This window comes from Pelophylax lessonae, assembly GCF_965119305.1.
Source record: "Pelophylax lessonae genome assembly, chromosome: 13".
Classification (NCBI taxonomy): domain Eukaryota; kingdom Metazoa; phylum Chordata; class Amphibia; order Anura; family Ranidae; genus Pelophylax; species Pelophylax lessonae.
The window spans coordinates 144,156,472-144,176,538 of NC_138780.1; the positions used below are offsets into that span (position 1 = coordinate 144,156,472).

At 43.2% G+C, this 20,067-nt stretch overlaps 1 protein-coding gene across 2 annotated transcripts in view; it reads left to right on the forward strand.

Moving 5' to 3' along the window:
* LRRC9 (leucine rich repeat containing 9) overlaps positions 1–20,067 on the forward strand; it is a 174,702-nt gene that overhangs the window by 130,964 nt on the left and 23,671 nt on the right. For both annotated transcript variants that reach the window (XM_082275541.1, XM_082275542.1), the window contains exons 27-30: positions 392–609; positions 2,154–2,222; positions 11,131–11,256; positions 15,964–16,147. In XM_082275541.1, the coding sequence (XP_082131667.1) occupies positions 392–609; positions 2,154–2,222; positions 11,131–11,256; positions 15,964–16,147 (597 nt within the window). The remainder of the gene's footprint in view (positions 1–391; positions 610–2,153; positions 2,223–11,130; positions 11,257–15,963; positions 16,148–20,067) is intronic.

The following is a 20,067-nucleotide window of genomic DNA, read 5'->3' on the forward strand; positions in this document are numbered from 1 at the left end:
AACACCCACAAATTGGGCTTCAGCCCTGAGGTGGAACTGCAGCCAGCATTAACAAAAATAAAAAATTCCTTTTAATCCACAAGGGGGCCACAGATCAGAATGGAACCAAGTGGTATATGCACTTAGTCCCCTGAGGGATCAAAACATATTCTTTATGTGGTGGTGATATTTATTTAAACTTGGCTGCAGGGTCCACAAAATAAGCAACAAAAAGCCACATGCGCCCCCGAGGACACAGGTTGGACACCAAGGCTTTACATTATCAAACTTAGCAAAGCATTGGAGTTGCCCTTTTAAACATAAAAAAGGAGTGAAATTGATTGCACAGGTATAATGGGGTAATCCTTAGTATTCAGGCATCTATTGTCTTGTATTTTCTCTCTCACATCAGGAAACGAGATCAGCCAAGTGGAAGGACTTGAAGGTTTACAGTTTCTCCAAGAGCTTGTCCTGGACCATAACCGTATTAAACTTATTACCGAGACTTCCCTTGCCAAGCAGAGTTCTCTGGTGTCTCTACGACTGGAGGAAAATAGACTTAGAGAAGTTGGCAACTTGCTTCATCTTATCAAGCTAAAGAAACTGTATATTGGATTCAATAAAATTCAGGTACCACATGGCTTGAGTATTGTCTGTGATTGCTTTGTGGATTTCTCATCTGCCAACACAACACAGTTTAGTGTTTGATTTTTAAAAAGGAGTTAAAAAGCTGTTAAGGTAACTTGATTAGTAACTAGGTTAAAGCAATTGTAAAACTTAAAAAAAAAAAAAAATACCAAACGTCCTACTTACCAGCTTTGTGGAATTCCTTCTGGGGTCCCCCACTGGTGCTCCTGGCTCCACCTCTTCATCAAGTGCCCCTATAGGAAGCCACTTCCTATGGAGGCACTCGTGCGGGCTCAATACTATCTATAGACATCATGGCCCGGCTCTGCCCCCTCGTCACCGAAATTTGATTGACAGTTCTGTCCTACAGCACGGCTGCCCTGCAATTCTGTCCTACAGCACATCAATGAAACTTGCCCCTTACTACTTCCCAATGCCACATCTGTTTAGAAGGAAATTCTGTCCCATATTAATTGTTAAATCTGTTGTAGACCTGTGCAAATCTGTCTCAGCTCCCTGATTTTTTTGATAAATGTTCCCCTAAATTCTAAAATTTCCACATTTGGGTCTTATGAGGCTATGTAAATGAATATCACAACCTGGATTTAAGACTTAAGGCTCTTTCACACGGTCCGCCTCCGTAGGCGGATCCGTGTTGCTCAGCGGGGATCGATCCGCGATCCCCGCTGAGCCAGGCGGATGACAGCTCCGTCTCCGCTCGCAGAGCGGAGAGGGAGGTGTCTCAGCACCCGCTGCCCTCTATGGGGGATCGGATGAGAGCGGACCGCTTGTCCGCTCTCATCCGATCCGATCACTGAACGGATGGAAAAATAGGGTTTCCATCCGTCCAGATTTCAGCACAGGATCGGATGCGGATGGCAGCGGGTGTCAGCGGAGGTGTCTCCGCTGACACCCGCTGCCCCATAGAGCTGCATGGAGGATCCGATCAGATCCGCCTAAAAAACTGACAGGCGGATCTGATCGGACCGCCCGTGTGAAAGAGCCCTAACCTATACTGATATTCTTCCATACAGCTGACACAATCTCTCCAGTTTTGAACGCAAGAATAATTGTATGTTACTTGCCCAAGACTTACTAAATTTTCTGCTATTTTCTATGATACAATTTTATTATGATTACATGTTACCTATTGTACTTATTGAAAATGTAATAAAAGCCTACTGGAAGTAAAATTGCCACATCACATAACCAAAGAGAAATAGGCAAAAAATATAACTGTGGAAAGAACCTATTTTCACGGAGGTCAAGCTTCTGTCAGATACATGCGCAATCATTTTAGGTCCTGTACCTGGTCACAGTTTCATGTTAGTCTACTAGGCTAAAGCAGAGAATTGTATTCATTATGACATCAACATCACCATCAACATCAACACAGCATTCTGCATTAGCTTTTGTAGTATATTATACTAATGAAAAAAACATTAGTAGTATGCTTACTGATTATAAGCATGAAACATTTATTTTTTTTATAAAAGAATATCAATATCCTAATTAAAGCTTTTTTTTTTTCTTTTATTGTTCACCAGGAAATTTCAGAAGTGGAAAAGCTAGAGGCTCTCCCAACACTATTAGAGCTATCTGTGTCTGGAAATCCAGTAAGTATCCTCTGTTAAAAATAATTTCCTAAATCCTTGGAAGGAATCAGATTACTGAGGCTTAGAGTCTTATAATCAGCGGTAGAAATCCAGCCATGTGAGTCCTGGGACCCACAGGCTGGTAAGATCTCAGTTTGATTTCACCACTTACCTACTTGCATTTCAGAAGTCTCCTCTGGAGCCTTAGGCAGCGCTGAAGTGCTACTATTGATTGTATTTAGTCAAACCATAGGGAAAAAAAATAAAAAAATGTCATACTGTATATGATGCAGCCTGTCATTTGCATTAATATAGCTGGCTTTGTTTTCTGATCTGTAACATACCCTATATTGCCAAAAGTATTGGGACGCCTGCCTTTACATGCACATGAACTTTAATGGCATCCCAGTCTTTGTCCGTGGGGTTCAAAATTGACTTGGCCCACCCTTTGCAGCTATAACAGCTTCAACTCTTCTGGAAAGGCTGTCCACAAGGTTTAGGAGTGTGTCTATGGGAATGTTTGACCATTCTTCCAGAAGTGCATTTGTGACGTTAGGCACTGATGTTGGGCGAGAAGGCCTGGCTCACAGTTTCCACTCCTATTAATCCCAAAGGCGTTTATTGGGTTTAGGTCAGAATTCTGTGCAGGCTAGTCAAGTTCCTCCACCCCAAACTCGCTCATCCATGTCTTTATGGACCTTGCTTTGTGCACTGGTCCAAATCATTTAATGGAGAGGGGATTATGGTGTGTTTTTTTTTTTTTTTTTCAGGGGTTGGGATTGGCCCCTTAGTTCCAGTGAAGGGAACTCTTAAGACGTCAGCATACCAAGACATTTTGGACAATTTCATTCTCCCAGCTTTATGGTAACAGTTTGGGGAGCTCACCAGTGCACAAAGCAAGGTCCATAAAGACATAGATTAGTGAGTTTGGTTTGGAGGAACTTGACTGGGCTGTGCAGAGTCCTGACCTCAACCCGATAGAACACCTTTGGGATGAATTAGAGCGCAGACTGCGAGCCAGGTCTTCTCTCCAACATCAGTTCCTGACTTCACAAATTTGCTTCTGGAAGAATGGTCAAACATTCCCAAAGACACACTCCTAAACCTTGTGGACAGACTTCCCAGAAGAGTTGAAGCTGCAAAGGGTGGACCAACTCTGTATTGAACCATACAGACTAAGATTGGGATGCCATTAATATTTATGTGCGTGTAAAGATAGGCATCCCGATACTTTTGGTAATATAGTATAGTTTTATGAACTGTGCTTGCCAGTAGATCTGTTATTTTTATACTTCCTGTAACAGGCTGTCTAGCAAGAGTGAGTTAAAGGAGTTGGGACAAACCATCTAACACTGGCTAGGTTGCCTACAATTGTCAGCTTTTATTTGTATGTTTTCACTTTTTTCAAAAATTGAAAAAACTGTTGTTGTAACTGCTTGAAAATGTTAGCTGGAATCTCCAGTGCGGTCTTTCTGTCACCAATGGGAGAATGAATTGGGGATGGAGTTGGATTCAGCAGATTAGCAGATCATGACCTTGGCGACATCCAGGAGCTCTAAGAATGTACTCATTCAAGAAAACGCATATAAAATTCTTTACAGGTGGTATTATATGTCGGCTCGTTTGGCTTGTATTATTGCATCCTATCCATCGACCTGCTTCCGTGGTTGTTCCCAACTGGGGACAATGGCACACACATGGTGGTCATGTCCATGTCATATCCTAAGGTGTGCAGACTATAGGTGCGGGTTTATGCGTTCCTACGCACACTCTTCCATTCAGAAATCAAAAGAAATCCCTACAAAGCTCTCCTTTTGTAACCCTTTTGAGCTAATAGCATTGCATCTCTTTGCAGCAACCAAACTTATCATAGCAAGAGCCTGGAAAACCCCAAATCTCAGTTCCAAGGAAGTCAAGCATCGAATGTAGGACATTATGGTCAATGAAAAATTAACGGCCATTCTGGCAGCCCTGGATATCCCATGCTCAATCGTTACGCTTTGATAACCTCCTTATGTCAATCTGAGGAATCCAAGCCACTGTTTCTTGAGACCTCTTCATCTTTATCTCTTCTTTCTTCTCTTTCGTTACCCTTCTGAGGTCTCCCCTTTGTTTCTGGCTCACCTGTTCTTCTTTTCCCTTAACTCTTTTATTTCTTTTTAATCAATGTGTGACGCTATTTGGCCTGTAGATTTTGGCCTGGTTATGACGTTATTGAGCTCACAGCTCTTCTCTGATTAGCTTTTATTTTGTGTTCCCACTGTGGAATCGCAAATGTTTTTTTTTGGCTCAATATTTCAGCTAACCTTAATATCGTCTCTCCATATAAATTGAGTGTAATTTAGTTTTTTGTAACGATGTGCAGTTCTGATTTACTTATTTTCTTTGCTATATGAATCCACATCAATGTTATGTTTACAATCCCCATATACAGGGCTGGCCCAGGACATTTTGCTCCCTGGGTCCAAGAATGAAATGCTGACCCCCCCCCCCCCCCCAAAAAAAAAATCACGCCTACCAAAAGGCCGCCCATTTCCATTATTTTATATCAAGATAATTAAAACTAAGGTTACATTTATCAGGAAGTCATATTTACATGCATCGGCACCTTGTCTATATCCAAAATGATATGACATGCAACCATGTTACCGCTCCCCCATCTTGGCGCTCTAGGGTATTCATGGGTGCAGTGTGCGTCCCCCTCAGGGCCCGTGTGCAATGAACACGTTGCACCCATGGATGATATGCCAGTGTATAGACAAAAAAGAGAAAGACAGGCGTCTCTGAGTGTATATTTTTCTCTAATGAACACAGCTCCTCATCTTCTTGACTACGTGGTTATACTGCCCCCTACAGGAGTAGGACACTAGGCAGACAAGAACTTGACTACGCCTATGGGGCAGTCCCAGGGGGTAGACTCCCACTCTCTGCTATAGGTACTCTTTTCTTTTTCTGCCTAGTCAGGAATAAGGACCTAGTTCCTTGCTGGGAGCGTGGTGTGAGTTTCTTGGGGTTCATCCTCGCTCCTTTTTCGGTGGATCGGATCTTGGCTTTCCTCCAATGGGGGGGGGTGAGCAGCGCCTGGCCTTGAGTACCATCAAGGGCCAGGTTTCGGGCCTTGGTGGTTCTCTTTCAACGTTCATTGGCCACACATTCCTTGATGCGTACCTTTATCCAGGGAGTTCGACATTTGAATCCTCCAGCACGTTCTCCATTGCTGCCGTGGGATCTCAATTTGGTGTTGTCACTTCTCCAGAAGCCTCCTTTTAAAACTATTCGGGAGGTTCCCCTGGTTACATTGCCCCGGAAGGTGGCCTTTTTAGTGGCTATTACATCTGCGCTTCATAAAGGAATATATAAAAGAATATGGGTAGTGTCCAAATGATGAATGAATACAGTCCCACTAAACAGGTGCAAAATAAAGATGGATCCATGTGCAGGATATTCCAAGGCAAAGACTCTTTCCAGTGACACCAAGGAAAAGTGTGAGAAGGGGACACCTCTGTGCACAAGTATAGTTGTCAGAGCTTCCATCAGATCCCTGAAATGAGGACCCTCCAGATTGTTCCCAGACAGGTCCAGTGTCCTCAGTGTCTGATTATTTCTTATTCCAGATGCCAGGTGGGGGCAGGAACTGTCTGTCAGGTGAGTATTATCCAATATGCATACACACTGCAAGCTCTGGTGGAAGCTCTGACAACAAGCCGGATAGAGGAATTACATTAACTGAGGAGTACCAAGCCTGACATCCTTTAATCACACTGATTCAACCACCTGTCTGGAGAGGCGGCCCCTCTTTTTGAAAGTAACCACGAAATTCTGAAGTGCCTGGGTCTGACATCCAACCACACTGGTTTGATTATTAGCTGGGAGAGGCTGACTCATTTAATTGAGCAGCCACGGAATTTTGGTAAGCTGCTTACTATACTTGTGCACAGAGGTGTCCCCTTCTCACACTTTTCCTTGGTGTCACTGGAAAGAGTCTTTGCCTTGGAATATCCTGCACGTGGATCCATATTTATTTTGCACCTGTTTAGTGGGACTGTATTCATTAATTTGGACACTACCCATATTCTTTTATACATTCCTTTATGAATACAAGAATTTCATATTCATAATTATATTCACCTAATTCTAACGCTGCACTTTTGTGTTATATTGTACGTTTGAATCATTGTTAGTTGATTTTGTGCTAGCTGCTTGTATTTTACTTATTTTTTTCACTCATCACATTGTCATATTAGCGCGGAAATTTTCTTTTATCATTTTTATTACATCTGTGCGCAGGGTGTCGGAGCTGGCGGCACTGTCTTGTCGTTCACCTTACCTGGTGATTTACAGGGATAAGGTGGTTCTTCGTCCATGTCCATCTTTCCTTTAAAAGGTCGTCTCTGATTTTCATTTGAATGAAGACATGGTGTTGCCTTCCCTGTGTCCCAGGCCTCAGCATTCTAAAGAAATTTCTTTGCATTCCCTGGATGTGGTTCAGGCAATCAGGGTGTACCTGGCAGCTACGGAGTCTTTTAGGAAGTCAAACTCACTATTTGTCCTCACGGATGGACCTCGTAAAGGGTTTGCTGCTTCTGCTGTGACTATTTCCAGTTGGATCAGACAGACAGTGTTTCAGGCTTATTCTATTAAGGGTCAGGTTCCTCCTCCCACTGGTAAGGCGCATTTATAAGGTGCTACAGTGCACCAATCTATCATCAGCATCTGAATAAGATAGGTATCGTGGTGGTGTGGTGAGAACAGCAGCCCGATCTAGCGGTAGCAGCCGACAGCCTCACTGACTCGGTCAGTGCAGCGTTCCATCCGTCCTTGCCCTTCCCCTACGCGTGACGACACAGGGACCACGTGTCTTCATCAGGGGATATCCCCTGACCGAGTCAGTGAGGCTGTTGCTGCTACCGCTAGATCGGGCTGCTGTTCTCACCACATCGCCACGATACCTATACTATTCGGATACTGATGATAGATTGGTTCACTGTAGCACCTTATAAATGTGAGTGTTTTTGATTCATTTTCTCAATACATTTTAAATTAAAAGGATTTCCGCACTATTCGGTTTTTTTTCCTTTGCATATGTGATACGTGTGCTGGGTATTGGAAGGAGCTATTTCCTGTGAAGGATCCATTTCTGAGAGGATTGGACAGACTCCACTAAGCGCTTTCTGGCTATAGCTTAAATGCTAAGTCACACTTCATAAGGGGAGCACCCACTCACAAGGGGGTGCACAGTTTGCTGGAAGAAGTTGTCACTGTGTCACCTTGGAGCACTTGTCACTTTATGTGGCTCTATTATCTGCACATATTCAGCACTATTGGCACCTTTTGAAGAGGCTGCATTTGTACCTGCACTGGCTCAGCAGGAATTATTTTGCACAAATGGACTTTGCACATGTGTATTAATTCTTTATTTGTAATTTTTTACTTTATCACATATTTGGCACCAGTGGCACTTTAGAAGATGTATTTTAAGTGGTTGTTATTTACTTACACTAGCTCATTCAGCATTTTTTGCACTACTGGATTTTTTTTACATGCGTTTATAACAATTAATATTTTTTTACATGCGTTTACAACAATATATTTATTATGTGTTTATGATCACTATATATTTGTTGTCTATTGATTATTGGATCACATTGAGTCACGAATTGGTTCGCTACTTATTGCACAGCATTTTTTGATAGAATTGTTTACACTGTGTGAGATAGTGGAGTGCTTGTGGCAATTAATCATTACCTGGTTGCTCGTAGGATTTACTGATTGCTTAAAGTTCTAATTTCAGAAACTTGGAACCTACATAAGGCCCCTTTCACACATACGGTCCGTTCAGTTCATCAGTTCAGTCACATCAAAATGTATCAGTTTTTAATCCGTTTTTCGTCCGTTTTCATCCGTTTTTCATCAATTTTTCATCCATATTCCATCTGTTTTTTTTACATCCACTACCAATGCAAAAACGGATGAAAAACAGACCGTTTGTCCGTTTACATTTGTTTTCCGTCCCATCCGTTTTTTTGACGGATGAAAAATAGGGCATTCATCCATTCCAAAAAACGGACATTGACGGAAGCGGATGAAAACAGATGTTAACGGATGATCATCCGTTATCATCCGTTTTTACATAGAGATACATTGATGTCTATTTTTCATCCATCACCGGATGGATGAAAAATGGACAAACGGACCGAATGTGTGAAAGGGGCCTTATGCCTTTGTTCTAGGCTCCTGATGGTGAATGTGCAGCTGGAGGCAAGGAACAGGTTCACGCCTAAAATGCAGTGCTCTGAACAGCAGTGGCGGTTGGTGCTCAAAATTTTTGGGGGGGGGGCGCAAAAAGAAAAATGTAATAGGTATTGCTTCGCGGCAAAAAACGCGGTAAAAAAATTGCATGACTTTGAGATCATGGTACAGGCATGGCACAGGTGATGGCATAGGTGATGGCATAGGCATGGCACATGTGATGGTATAGGCATGGCACAGGTGATGGCATAGGCATGGCACAGGTGATGGCACAGGTGATGGCATAGGCATGGCACAGGTGATGGCATAGGCATGGCACAGGTGATGGCATATGCGATGGCACAGGTGATGGCACAGGCATGGCACAGGTGATGGCATAGGCATGGCACATGTGATGGTATAGGCATGGCACAGGTGATGGCACAGGTGATGGCATAGGCATGGCACATGTGATGGTATAGGCATGGCACAGGTGATGGCATAGGCATGGCACACGTGATGGCATAGGCATGGCACAGGTGATGGCACAGGTGATGGCATAGGCATGGCACAGGTAATGGCACAGGTGATGGCATAGGCATGGCACAGATGATGGCATAGGCGATGGCACAGGTGATGGCACAGGCATGGCACAGGTGATGGCATAGGCATGGCACAGGTGATGGCATAGGCATGGCACAGGTGATGGTACAGGCATGGCACAGGTGACTTCAATCACTTACCTTCTGACGGCGGCGGGATGGCGGGATTCCGGAAACCGAGACGAGCAGCGCCGTGGATGTCCTCCTCTTCAGTCTTCTGTCTTCCGGTCCGGGCGGCGGGAAGGAGATCGGGCGGTGACGGTGCGTGACTGATGCACGCACCGGCACCGCCCCCATTGCGAGTCAGCGATGTCCTGGATGATGATTGGTCCAGGCTGGAGACTGGACCAATCACAGCCAGGATATCACGAAGGTGGGGGTGGCTCAGCGCTTTTTCCTGCGCCCAGGTTACGCCCCCAGAAGGCAGCCAATCGGCGCCTCTTCTGGGTCGTAAACCCCCCCCCCCCCCCCATATCCACCAGGCCGAGCGCATAGGCCTGCGAACACGATTTTTTTTTTTTTGACGGATGAAAAATAGGGCATTCATCCATTCCAAAAAACGGACATTGACGGAAGCGGATGAAAACAGATGTTAACGGATGATCATCCGTTATCATCCGTTTTTACATAGAGATACATTGATGTCTATTTTTCATCCATCACCGGATGGATGAAAAATGGACAAACGGACCGAATGTGTGAAAGGGGCCTTATGCCTTTGTTCTAGGCTCCTGATGGTGAATGTGCAGCTGGAGGCAAGGAACAGGTTCACGCCTAAAATGCAGTGCTCTGAACAGCAGTGGCGGTTGGTGCTCAAAATTTTTGGGGGGGGGGCGCAAAAAGAAAAATGTAATAGGTATTGCTTCGCGGCAAAAAACGCGGTAAAAAAATTGCATGACTTTGAGATCATGGTACAGGCATGGCACAGGTGATGGCATAGGTGATGGCATGGGCATGGCACATGTGATGGCATAGGCATGGCACAGGTGATGGCATAGGCATGGCACAGGTGATGGCACAGGTGATGGCATAGGCATGGCACAGGTGATGGCATATGCGATGGCACAGGTGATGGCACAGGCATGGCACAGGTGATGGCATAGGCATGGCACATGTGATGGTATAGGCATGGCACAGGTGATGGCACAGGTGATGGCATAGGCATGGCACATGTGATGGTATAGGCATGGCACAGGTGATGGCATAGGCATGGCACACGTGATGGCATAGGCATGGCACAGGTGATGGCACAGGTGATGGCATAGGCATGGCACAGGTAATGGCACAGGTGATGGCATAGGCATGGCACAGATGATGGCATAGGCGATGGCACAGGTGATGGCACAGGCATGGCACAGGTGATGGCATAGGCATGGCACAGGTGATGGCATAGGCATGGCACAGGTGATGGCACAGGTGATGGTACAGGCATGGCACAGGTGACTTCAATCACTTACCTTCTGACGGCGGCGGGATGGCGGGATTCCGGAAACCGAGACGAGCAGCGCCGTGGATGTCCTCCTCTTCAGTCTTCTGTCTTCCGGTCCGGGCGGCGGGAAGGAGATCGAGCGGTGACGGTGCGTGACTGATGCACGCACCGGCACCGCCCCCATTGCGAGTCAGCGATGTCCTGGATGATGATTGGTCCAGGCTGGAGACTGGACCAATCACAGCCAGGATATCACGAAGGTGGGGGTGGCTCAGCGCTTTTTCCTGCGCCCAGGTTACGCCCCCAGAAGGCAGCCAATCGGCGCCTCTTCTGGGTCGTAAACCCCCCCCCCCCCCATATCCACCAGGCCGAGCGCATAGGCCTGCGAACACGATTTTTTTTTTTTTAGAACTTTATTATTTTTTTGTCATTTTTTTTTTTGTCATTTTTTTTAGGGGGGGCGGCGCTCCGGCGCCCCCTATGCACGGGCCGCCACTGCGAACAGGCTATTAATGCTTAGATGCATGCCTTTGTTTTTGGATCAGAAATCAGGATATGTGTTTGTCTTTATAATTTTTTTCTTGTTGATGAAGAATATACTGTATTTAGAAAAACAAGGCCCTTTTTTTCACTATTCTGAAACTTATGGTCTGTATGTTCTTCCATTTAGATATCTCGAAAAATGTTCCATCGTCAGTTGCTTGTTCTTCGGCTGCAGAACCTGCAGATATTAGATGGCATTGCTGTGACCAATGAGGAGAGAACAAGAGCAGAGATGTATTCCTTGGAACAGCAAGTAAGTTTCCTTTTTTATGTGCAAAAATTAGATTTTCAGTTTAGTATCCTTCGATCAGCTTTCACCAACAACCTTTTACTTGTTTCCAGCGACAAAAGGATCAAATGTGCTTTAGAAATATTTTACCCACCTGAATGTCACTCAGAATAAAGCATTGTAAATCAATTTCCACCCCAATTTTCATTTTTTAGCTACGTGAAACCAGGAAATCCTTGCTGTCAAAAGGCAACTGAAATATGCAAAATTGTCAAGTGTACAGTATGGCCATCTTTATAGTTATTGTTATCAAGTTGGTATATTTAACGGAAACCTCCACTTTCATCAAAATGGATACAAAAAACAAATCTGCTACACAAGCCATTTTGGAATGTTATTCTTATTAAAGTGAACAAATAGTGGACTAAAAAATGTTGTAAATATATTTTTTTTAGTTTGGTAAATTCTTAAAGTAGAACCATGGGCACAACTTTTCTTTTAATTTTGGATAGAGCAAGGGAGGGTTATAACCCCTGTCCGATTTTTTTTTTTTTTGCCATCTGTGTCCCTTTGCGAAGATTACACTTCACTTTGTGTCCCATAGCCAAACAGGAAGTGAGAGGAAATCCCTACAGATGAAGGAAATCCCTTGGGGACCCCCAGGTCACCAGAACTAGTGTCCCCATTGGAAGATTTCCCCTCTTTTCTGGGGACGACCCAAAATTTGGGATTTTCTTTTACTTTCACTTTCAATGGTAATGGTAAACAGGACAAATAGGGCCCCCTTAATGGGGGCCCAGACAGCAATAGAAACCTTTTTTTTTTTTTTGCACAGGTACTGTTGTGGAGGCATCTGAGGGTCTAAAAGACCCCCCAAACCCCTCATCTGCACTTAAAAGCATTCAAAGCGCCAAGTTTGGCTGTTTTGAATGCTGTAATTTTTTTAATTTGGCACCAAGTACCCGGAAGTGATGTCACTTCTGGGTTTTTACATGGAGACCCGATCAGAGCCGAATGTGGCTTTGATCGGGTCTTCTCTTCGGCGGCCATGCAGGTAGGATGCCCGGGTCTCCCAGTGGGACGGGAGACCCGGGCGAGCCGCGGAAGGTGGCGGGAGAGGGGGGACGTCCCCTCCCGCTCCTTGTAATGACAGCCAAGCGGCTTCTCAGCCACATCGGTTGTCATTACAGGACAGCCGACCGTCGGCTATGGACGCCGGTACCGGGGTGATGCCTCTAGCTGCAGGCATCACTCTGGTACAAGCACTTTGCTGAAATATGGGCAATATTGGTAACCTCAGGGGCCGATTCCGATATACCAGGGAAAGTGCAGATCGCCCCTCGATATATCGGCTTTGCCGATAATCAGTCGATCTCTAGTTTAAATATTGCATATAAATACCAAACCGCATTGCATTCATCCAGCAGTTAGAGCTCTATTTTTCTTTCTTTTCCTTTTTTTGCAATAAATATATATTGTATGAAAATGTGTGTCACCCCCAAGTTTACAACGGTATAACAATTTTCCTTTATAACTACTGACTTCCAGAATGTTGCACTATAGCTTCCGCATAACAAAGACAAGACTATCTTGTTACACTGTATAACAAACACCCGATAAACGTATTTCCTGTATATGTTAGTAGCTCCATCCAGGTCAGCAGTATACATTGCATAGATATTAGCAAATTTAATAATTGGTAACTTGCTTGAATTGCTTCAAGTTCGTTCCAAGTGGAAGGCTTTGCCTTTATTTTATTTTAATCAGCTCTGCCTTAATGTAAAAATGGAAAACTGCACCCCAGTAGCATATAGCATCTCTGTAGAAATGTAACACTGAGAATGCAGTAACTATAATGTCTTTAAAGAACTAGGTCTTTATTTCAGTGTACAGACTTGTTTTATACAGATCATAATGAGGCTAAAACCTAGCAATATTATGTGTATTGTGACACACCTACTTCTTGTTAATGTCACTGCTGGTTTAGCAATACCTCGGCCAGCCAATTCCTTTCCTAGGGCAAATTAAACTGATTGTCACTTTCCTAATGCAAGGCCAGAATTATGAAAAAAAAGGATTGGATTGTAAAAAAATCTAATAGATGAAAATATGTTATCAGCTTAATAGAAATCCATTAGACAGTAGACAAACGCAACCTTAGCCCATAAACCAATAAAATTGACACAAAGAATCCCTAGTTCCATACTGTACAGGCATATATGACCAGAGTATATGTGCACATCTCAGAGTGTGCACCTGCAAATTGTGGCATAGATTACCCTCAAAGAAAATGGTCTGAGACTACTAGGGATTACTGCTATTTCAATCTTTTTTTTTAAGTCAGCATTCCCTAAAGCCCCCTTAAAAAAATTATGGCACCACATTTAATGTTCTTTTTAGCAAGATTTATTTTTAAAGGTCAAACAACAAAAATAAACAACACTGAATGAGAGGCATACAAAGGGTGAACAAAATTAATTAAACCATTTATGTTGTAGAAACCAGTTTAATGACCATCTTCACTGTTTCTAGGTAAGTTCCAAGGCAAAGAAAACATATTCAATACTGGCTGCCCAGTAGGCACCAGTGAGCCAGGGCTGGGGCACCTGTAGTGTATTCAATCTTGGTTAAATAGAAATGTACATAAAGCTGTACTACAGAAATTCAGCACCTTTTTAAAATGTTCTGGATTACCAAGGGTTAAGTCCAACGAGGTGTATGCAACCTCATTGACTTATCTCTTTAATTTACAATTTTTATTTTTACTTCATGCCAGGATTACAGCTATCACTATACTTTCAGCACTCTGAACTGGACTTTCTGGTCTCAGCTCCTGCAGCCAATGTTCACAGCCACTCCGCCCACCCCTCCTCCTGCCCAATCACAGAGCATTTTGTATTATGTGAACCTGGTTTTAAAATGCAAAGGCTTCTGAAAATGGGCAGCAGAGGAAAGGGACAGGTAGAGCTGCTTCTGTATGAGAAGGCAGTCTCTCTCCTGGCAGAAAGCTGTAAATGTAGTGATAGCTGTACTCTCGGTGCTCAGGAAAACTTTAAGACATAAGTTAAGCTTTAATTTTGCAATCCTACATGAAAAAACAGACCAATAAAGTCCATAACCACATAACCCACTGAATGTATGTAAGAAATGTAAAAAGAGAATAATAGTAATACAATATCCTACCAAAGATGGAGGGGGCAATGGAACTGTGGTCTTTTGTAGAATAATAAAGCAGAGGAGAAAGGTAATGCAAGCATTGCGTTACGGGATATGAAAGCAGATAAATGATAGACATATATTGAGGTGGCTCAAGATTTTTTCCTGAGCACTCACCGGAGCCTAGTGCAGTGAACTCAAATCAGGAAGGCAGAGGAGGAATCACCGCTCCAGGTGAGCCGAGGAGATCCCACAGCAGGTAACCCCACAGGTGCTGGCCTGGCTTGCCATCGCGATAATCAAGAAAACTTGGAATAGGCAGCTGCACACCACAATGGGATACAAATATAGACCTCTTTATTGTAATAGAGACAGATATAGTCACACGAATCAATGGAAGGTTAACGTGTTTCATAATCTTGTGCTTAATCATAACCATGATTAAGCACAAGATGTGTGAAACATGTTAACCTTTTGTTGATTCCTGTGACTGTATCTGTCTCTATTACAATAAAGAAGTCTAGATTGGTATCCCGTTGCGGTGCGCCGCTGGCTATTCTAAGTTTCCCAGTGAACTCAAATCATTGCTGCAGTTGACTTTTACAAACATGAGGGCTTTCCATTGAGAACCTTGTCCTTAACTTCTAGAACAGTGCACTTCAGACAGCAATGATGTAGTGCAAAATACAGAACCCAGTACATCCAAATCTATTTTGCCTGTCATAACAATGACAGATGATTGCTACTTAGTTGCCTTGGTTTTCTGCAGTGTGCTATAGAAAATAGGGTTTTTCCCTGGCCCAATTTATATGCTGTAAAAACCTAATTTAAGAGAAAAAAATTACAGAAAATGTTGCATTTAAAGGGTATTTTATCCCTAACAACGATCTTCTGTTATTTGCTTCCTTTTGGTCTGTTAAAAATATGATTGAAAGTAGTATTTGTAATTGCAAATATATCTATTTATCTTGCCAAAAAATTCAGAGCTGTCCTGTGTCTTGAGCCAGCCATAGGCTGAGCGATTTTCTTGCCTGCAACCACGGACAGGGGGAGTCGTCCACACCAGGAGAACAGAGTGATTACTGCTAGCGGCAATAATAGCCACTAGCAAAGATTGCATGTAAAATCTGATAAACTTCCGATCAATTTGGGTACAATCAGCCTGCCCATACATGGTTCGAATCTTGGCCGGTCCCTACTGAACTGGCCAAGATTCAAACCATCTATGGCCAGCTTTAGTCCTCCCAATTCGTACCTTGCAAGCAAACATTGATTAGTGTCTACATTGTAATGAGAGGAGAGTGGGCAGGTTTTAGTAGTTTAGCAAGACAACTGAGCAGGACTGACACCACTCAGTTCCCCAAAAACTCTGTGTTGTCAGTCTACAACAGGACTTAAGAGCTAAGTACATTTACGACACTTCAACATGTTTTTTTTTTTCTGTACTTGCAGTTTCTTTAAAGGGATAGAACATGGGAAAATTGGCATTTATTGCAAATATGTACAGCGTATAGAGGCATATTTTTTATTTTGCGCTGACATACTCTTTAAATAATTGCTTTTGTTCTAAACTAGGCATTATTGGGTCCAAATCCTGTGCTAGAGACAGTGCATCCAGTCTCCACATTCATCTTGACCAAACCCCCGCCATTACGCATTACAAATGTCTGTCTACCAGGAGGTTTGCACCACTTTGCTAATCCGAATCTCCATTTAAATAATAGACAGGACGACTTCCTTCCAAATGACTCGGATAAATGTAAGTAAACAGCGTTCCATTCAGCCCATGTCTCTCTTTTTTTTTTTTTTCTAAATCGCATTCAAGTGCTCGTATACCACACATATGTTAATGGATGTTAAACATGGCAAATCGTAATCATGGCACTAATTCAGGCTTTCATTCCAGCGACTCACTCGGAGCCCTGCGGCTGGCTCAGCGCTGAGCTGGGTGGCTCTTAAGTGCTAATTTCTGCACAAATTATTTTCTGCCAAGAGTTGTTGACATAATTGAGCAAACCTAAACATAGCTTTTTCTTTTAAGCACCCTGTATTAAAATCACAGAGACTAATTTCTAAACATATGCTTAATGCTTAGAAACAAAAATGTCAATCAGCAGCAATTAAAGAAGGACAAAGATGTCAGCCTGCAGCAATTAAGCAGACATCCAAAACAGCCTTGCTGGGTATTAATGAAAATGTGTTTTTATAGATGCTTCATCAACACAGACATAGAGTGTGCTATACACGCACAATGCTTTCCTGTGTGTTTCACATACACACTGCCGGTAGGGTAGCTGAATAAACACGGCTTTCAGAGCAGCAGGTACCAGAAGAACGGTACTCAAGGAATTGTTTGTGTCAGGTACAAAGCTAGCAGGGTTCTGCCTTCTATATTTGAGACCTGGGGCTTATTGTTTTGTTATTTGCAGCACTTCACGCTTTCAATATCACATGTAAACAATTTTTTTTTTTTTTTATGCTGATGCTTGTTTCATAAGCACTTTCCTTTCCCGTCTGCAAGTAAATATGCAGTGTCATTTTTGCTTCTGGAAAACAAAATCCAGTCCTCTGCACAGACAAAGATATGACAGCATTTCACAACAGTCAGCATACACAGCCACAAAAAAATGCAGGTGAATTGTTTTGTTTGGGCTCATGCGCACCATTCATAAGGATCAGTAATCATGCATTGCTTTTAGGTCTATAACATTTAAATCTGTGTCCGAGGCCAGTAACGTATGCATATATAAATATAAACACACGTACATGTAATGCATGCATATGTATATGCAGGCATTTTTAAAACCTGCCAGTGAAAAAAAAAACACCGCAATGTGACTATTCATATACCCCGGAAACCGTATAGCACATTGCACTTGTCAAAAGGCACTTCTCTGTACCATATGCACTGTACGAGACAACATTTTACAAAGCTGACTAGATGCGAGCCAAAGTGACCTCATTGATGCGGTTGAACAGTACCCTGATCTGTGGGACACCAAGCATCTAAAATCTGAGGATCTCGTTAATAAGAAGAGGGACCACCTACGTCAGAGCAAAGCATCTAAGAGGTACTATTTGTCTGTACGTTGACATGTAATGTTATATTTAAAAAGTAGAGAATTAATTGAAGAAAAGCGTAGAACACTAGTGAGCTGTGCTTAACATGTCCCTGGTGTGTCCAAATGTATTACACAGTGCCTGTGCTTTCTCCTGTTCACTTGCATGGAAGACCGCATATGCCTCTCCTCCTTCATATTGATAGGGTACTACAAAGCACTCGGTCACTGTTTAATCTGCAGTTGATGCTGAAAGTAGTATACATTAGCACATAGCATGGACTTAAAGATGTCTCTTAATTGCAAGGTAGCTAGCGGTAAGTGAAACGCTTGAAACAACTGCCATTCACTTAGCGTATTTTCCGTCCACAATCTGATGTACATCAGACATGGCATAGCTTTCCTCCCTGCAGAGATCAAACGTTTTGACATTATGGATGACACAGAGCAGGAAAATAAACACACAGAATTTTCAGACCATGAACCTGATCATGCAGTGTGTAAGCCTTGTCGAGGGTTGCAGCAACGTACTGCAAGCACTAAAGCATGTTTTTGGGGATTGAGAGTTTGATGTTGTGCGTTTCCTTTACCCCTGCCCATTTTGTAGTTCTAGTATCTAAAACTTGATAGCAGAATGTTATTCTGGGCATTCTGTTTTGACATATCTGAAAATTTCAGGTGAGGAGTTTACCAGGCAGTGGAGGTCGCTCGGTTTCCGCCATGACATCGCCAATAAACAGCTTGCCCATAGCAGAGCCACAGCAAGAGGATCACATCAGGTTAGGCTAGACCATGCATAAATGACGATTATATTAACTGCATCATATATTGCTAAGCCAATGTAAATGCAAGTGTTTAGTGTTGTTCATTTACAGTATATATTTTTATTTAAAAGCACAACAAGCAGTTGGATTAAATAGGAGGAAGGCGAGGGGAGTGAAGAGAGGCAATCGCATCCTTTGACACCAGTAGACTCCTAGGAGGCAGTAGCACACCCGCCTCTGCAGAGTATGCAGGTATGTATCGCTCTTTATTAAAATCAAACTTTCTGTATGTCTATTGATACATGTAAGTACATATCTGTGTCTATCACCCTAGGGTACTAAAGGAAGAGAAGAAGGCCACAGTGTGGTGCGGAAGGTAACCATGACGTGCACATAGATGGCAGGCTTTATCATCAGTTGATGAAGACATCCTATAAATTTTGAGAAAAATTCCTACGTGCCAGAAAATGGCCCAGCCACCCCAGGATACCTTCCTTAATTATGTAAACTGACATGTAACTTTCTGCCCCAGAATCCTGCTCATGCGGGAAGATGTCTCAGATGGGCAGGCTATGCAGACAACTGATGACATTTCCTGCTTGCTGGCACCCTACAGTTCTTGTAATAAATGTTTTCTGCATCCTTTATATCCTGTCTTTTCGTTATTCCTAATGAAAGTTCATGTTTCAGCTGACATTAATAGCAGGGAGATGAATCTCTGGCTGTCCCTACTATGTGTTTTAAAAACTGTAATTACTGGGGGTTAACTTCTACAAATGTTGGCCAATATCTGGCTCCTGGAGAGCATATGATTTTCCCTTTTTACCTAAATTTATATGCTCCCTAGGAGCCAGTTAATTGCCATTGTGAAGGGTAAGGTTCACAATCACTGGGAATAATAGCAATTCCTGTCAGACAATGGCTGCATCCAGGGGTAAATGCGCCTTCCAGGAAAACACATGCACACTAACCTTGTGGTTGGCACCAAAACATTGATGGGAGGGAGACATAGCACACATCTAGAACACATGCGTGTCCTTGCTTTGCAACTACTATGTTGATTGAAGTCATTTTATATTTTGTAAAAAAATAAAATAAATAAATAAACAATAGTGCAGCGCTATAATTGACTAAATACAACACAAGTTATAATGTGTAAAGTCCATAAAGTCCACAAAAAAGGAAGCCTTCAGTGCAGGAAAGGTGAGCAATATACACCACTTGTATGCAGTGAGTCCCTCCGCCACAGAGTGTCACTGCGCCATGAAATATCACTGAGGATACTGAAGACACCTATCTTCCTTTGCAGATCTTGAACTGGAATGGGCTTGTGAAGCAAGATATGCTCTTCTAAGTCCACCATCTGAATCCCTTTAGAGATGCCATTACTGGGGAACCATTAATTCAGAGCTACAAATGTCCTCAACAGTCCCCCTCAAGCTGACATCACTCCTGTGCTGGATCCTGAGAGAACCCTGTTGATGTAGGGAATGTCCGCGTCATGCAGGCAGTGGCATGGGCATCTGAAGAAGGACCTCACCTGCACTTAGTCAAGTTCCACTTGCTCAGAGTTCCAGCAAGCAAAAAGGTGACAAAACTTTGGAGCCTCATGGTCACATCTCCCGTACTGACCCCCCGTAGAGGTGGCAGATCCCTCAGAACCGAAGCTTCCCATGGTTGTGCTGATGGCGGTCCTACAGTCCTTAGTATCCCGCGTGGAAGTTATGATTTATGGAGCGCTGTGTCCATCGATAAATGAAAGATAAAATTAGATTTTTTACTCACCATAAAATCCATTTCTCTTACTCACCATAAAATCCATTTCTCTGAGTTTGACAGACACAGCACCCACCCCT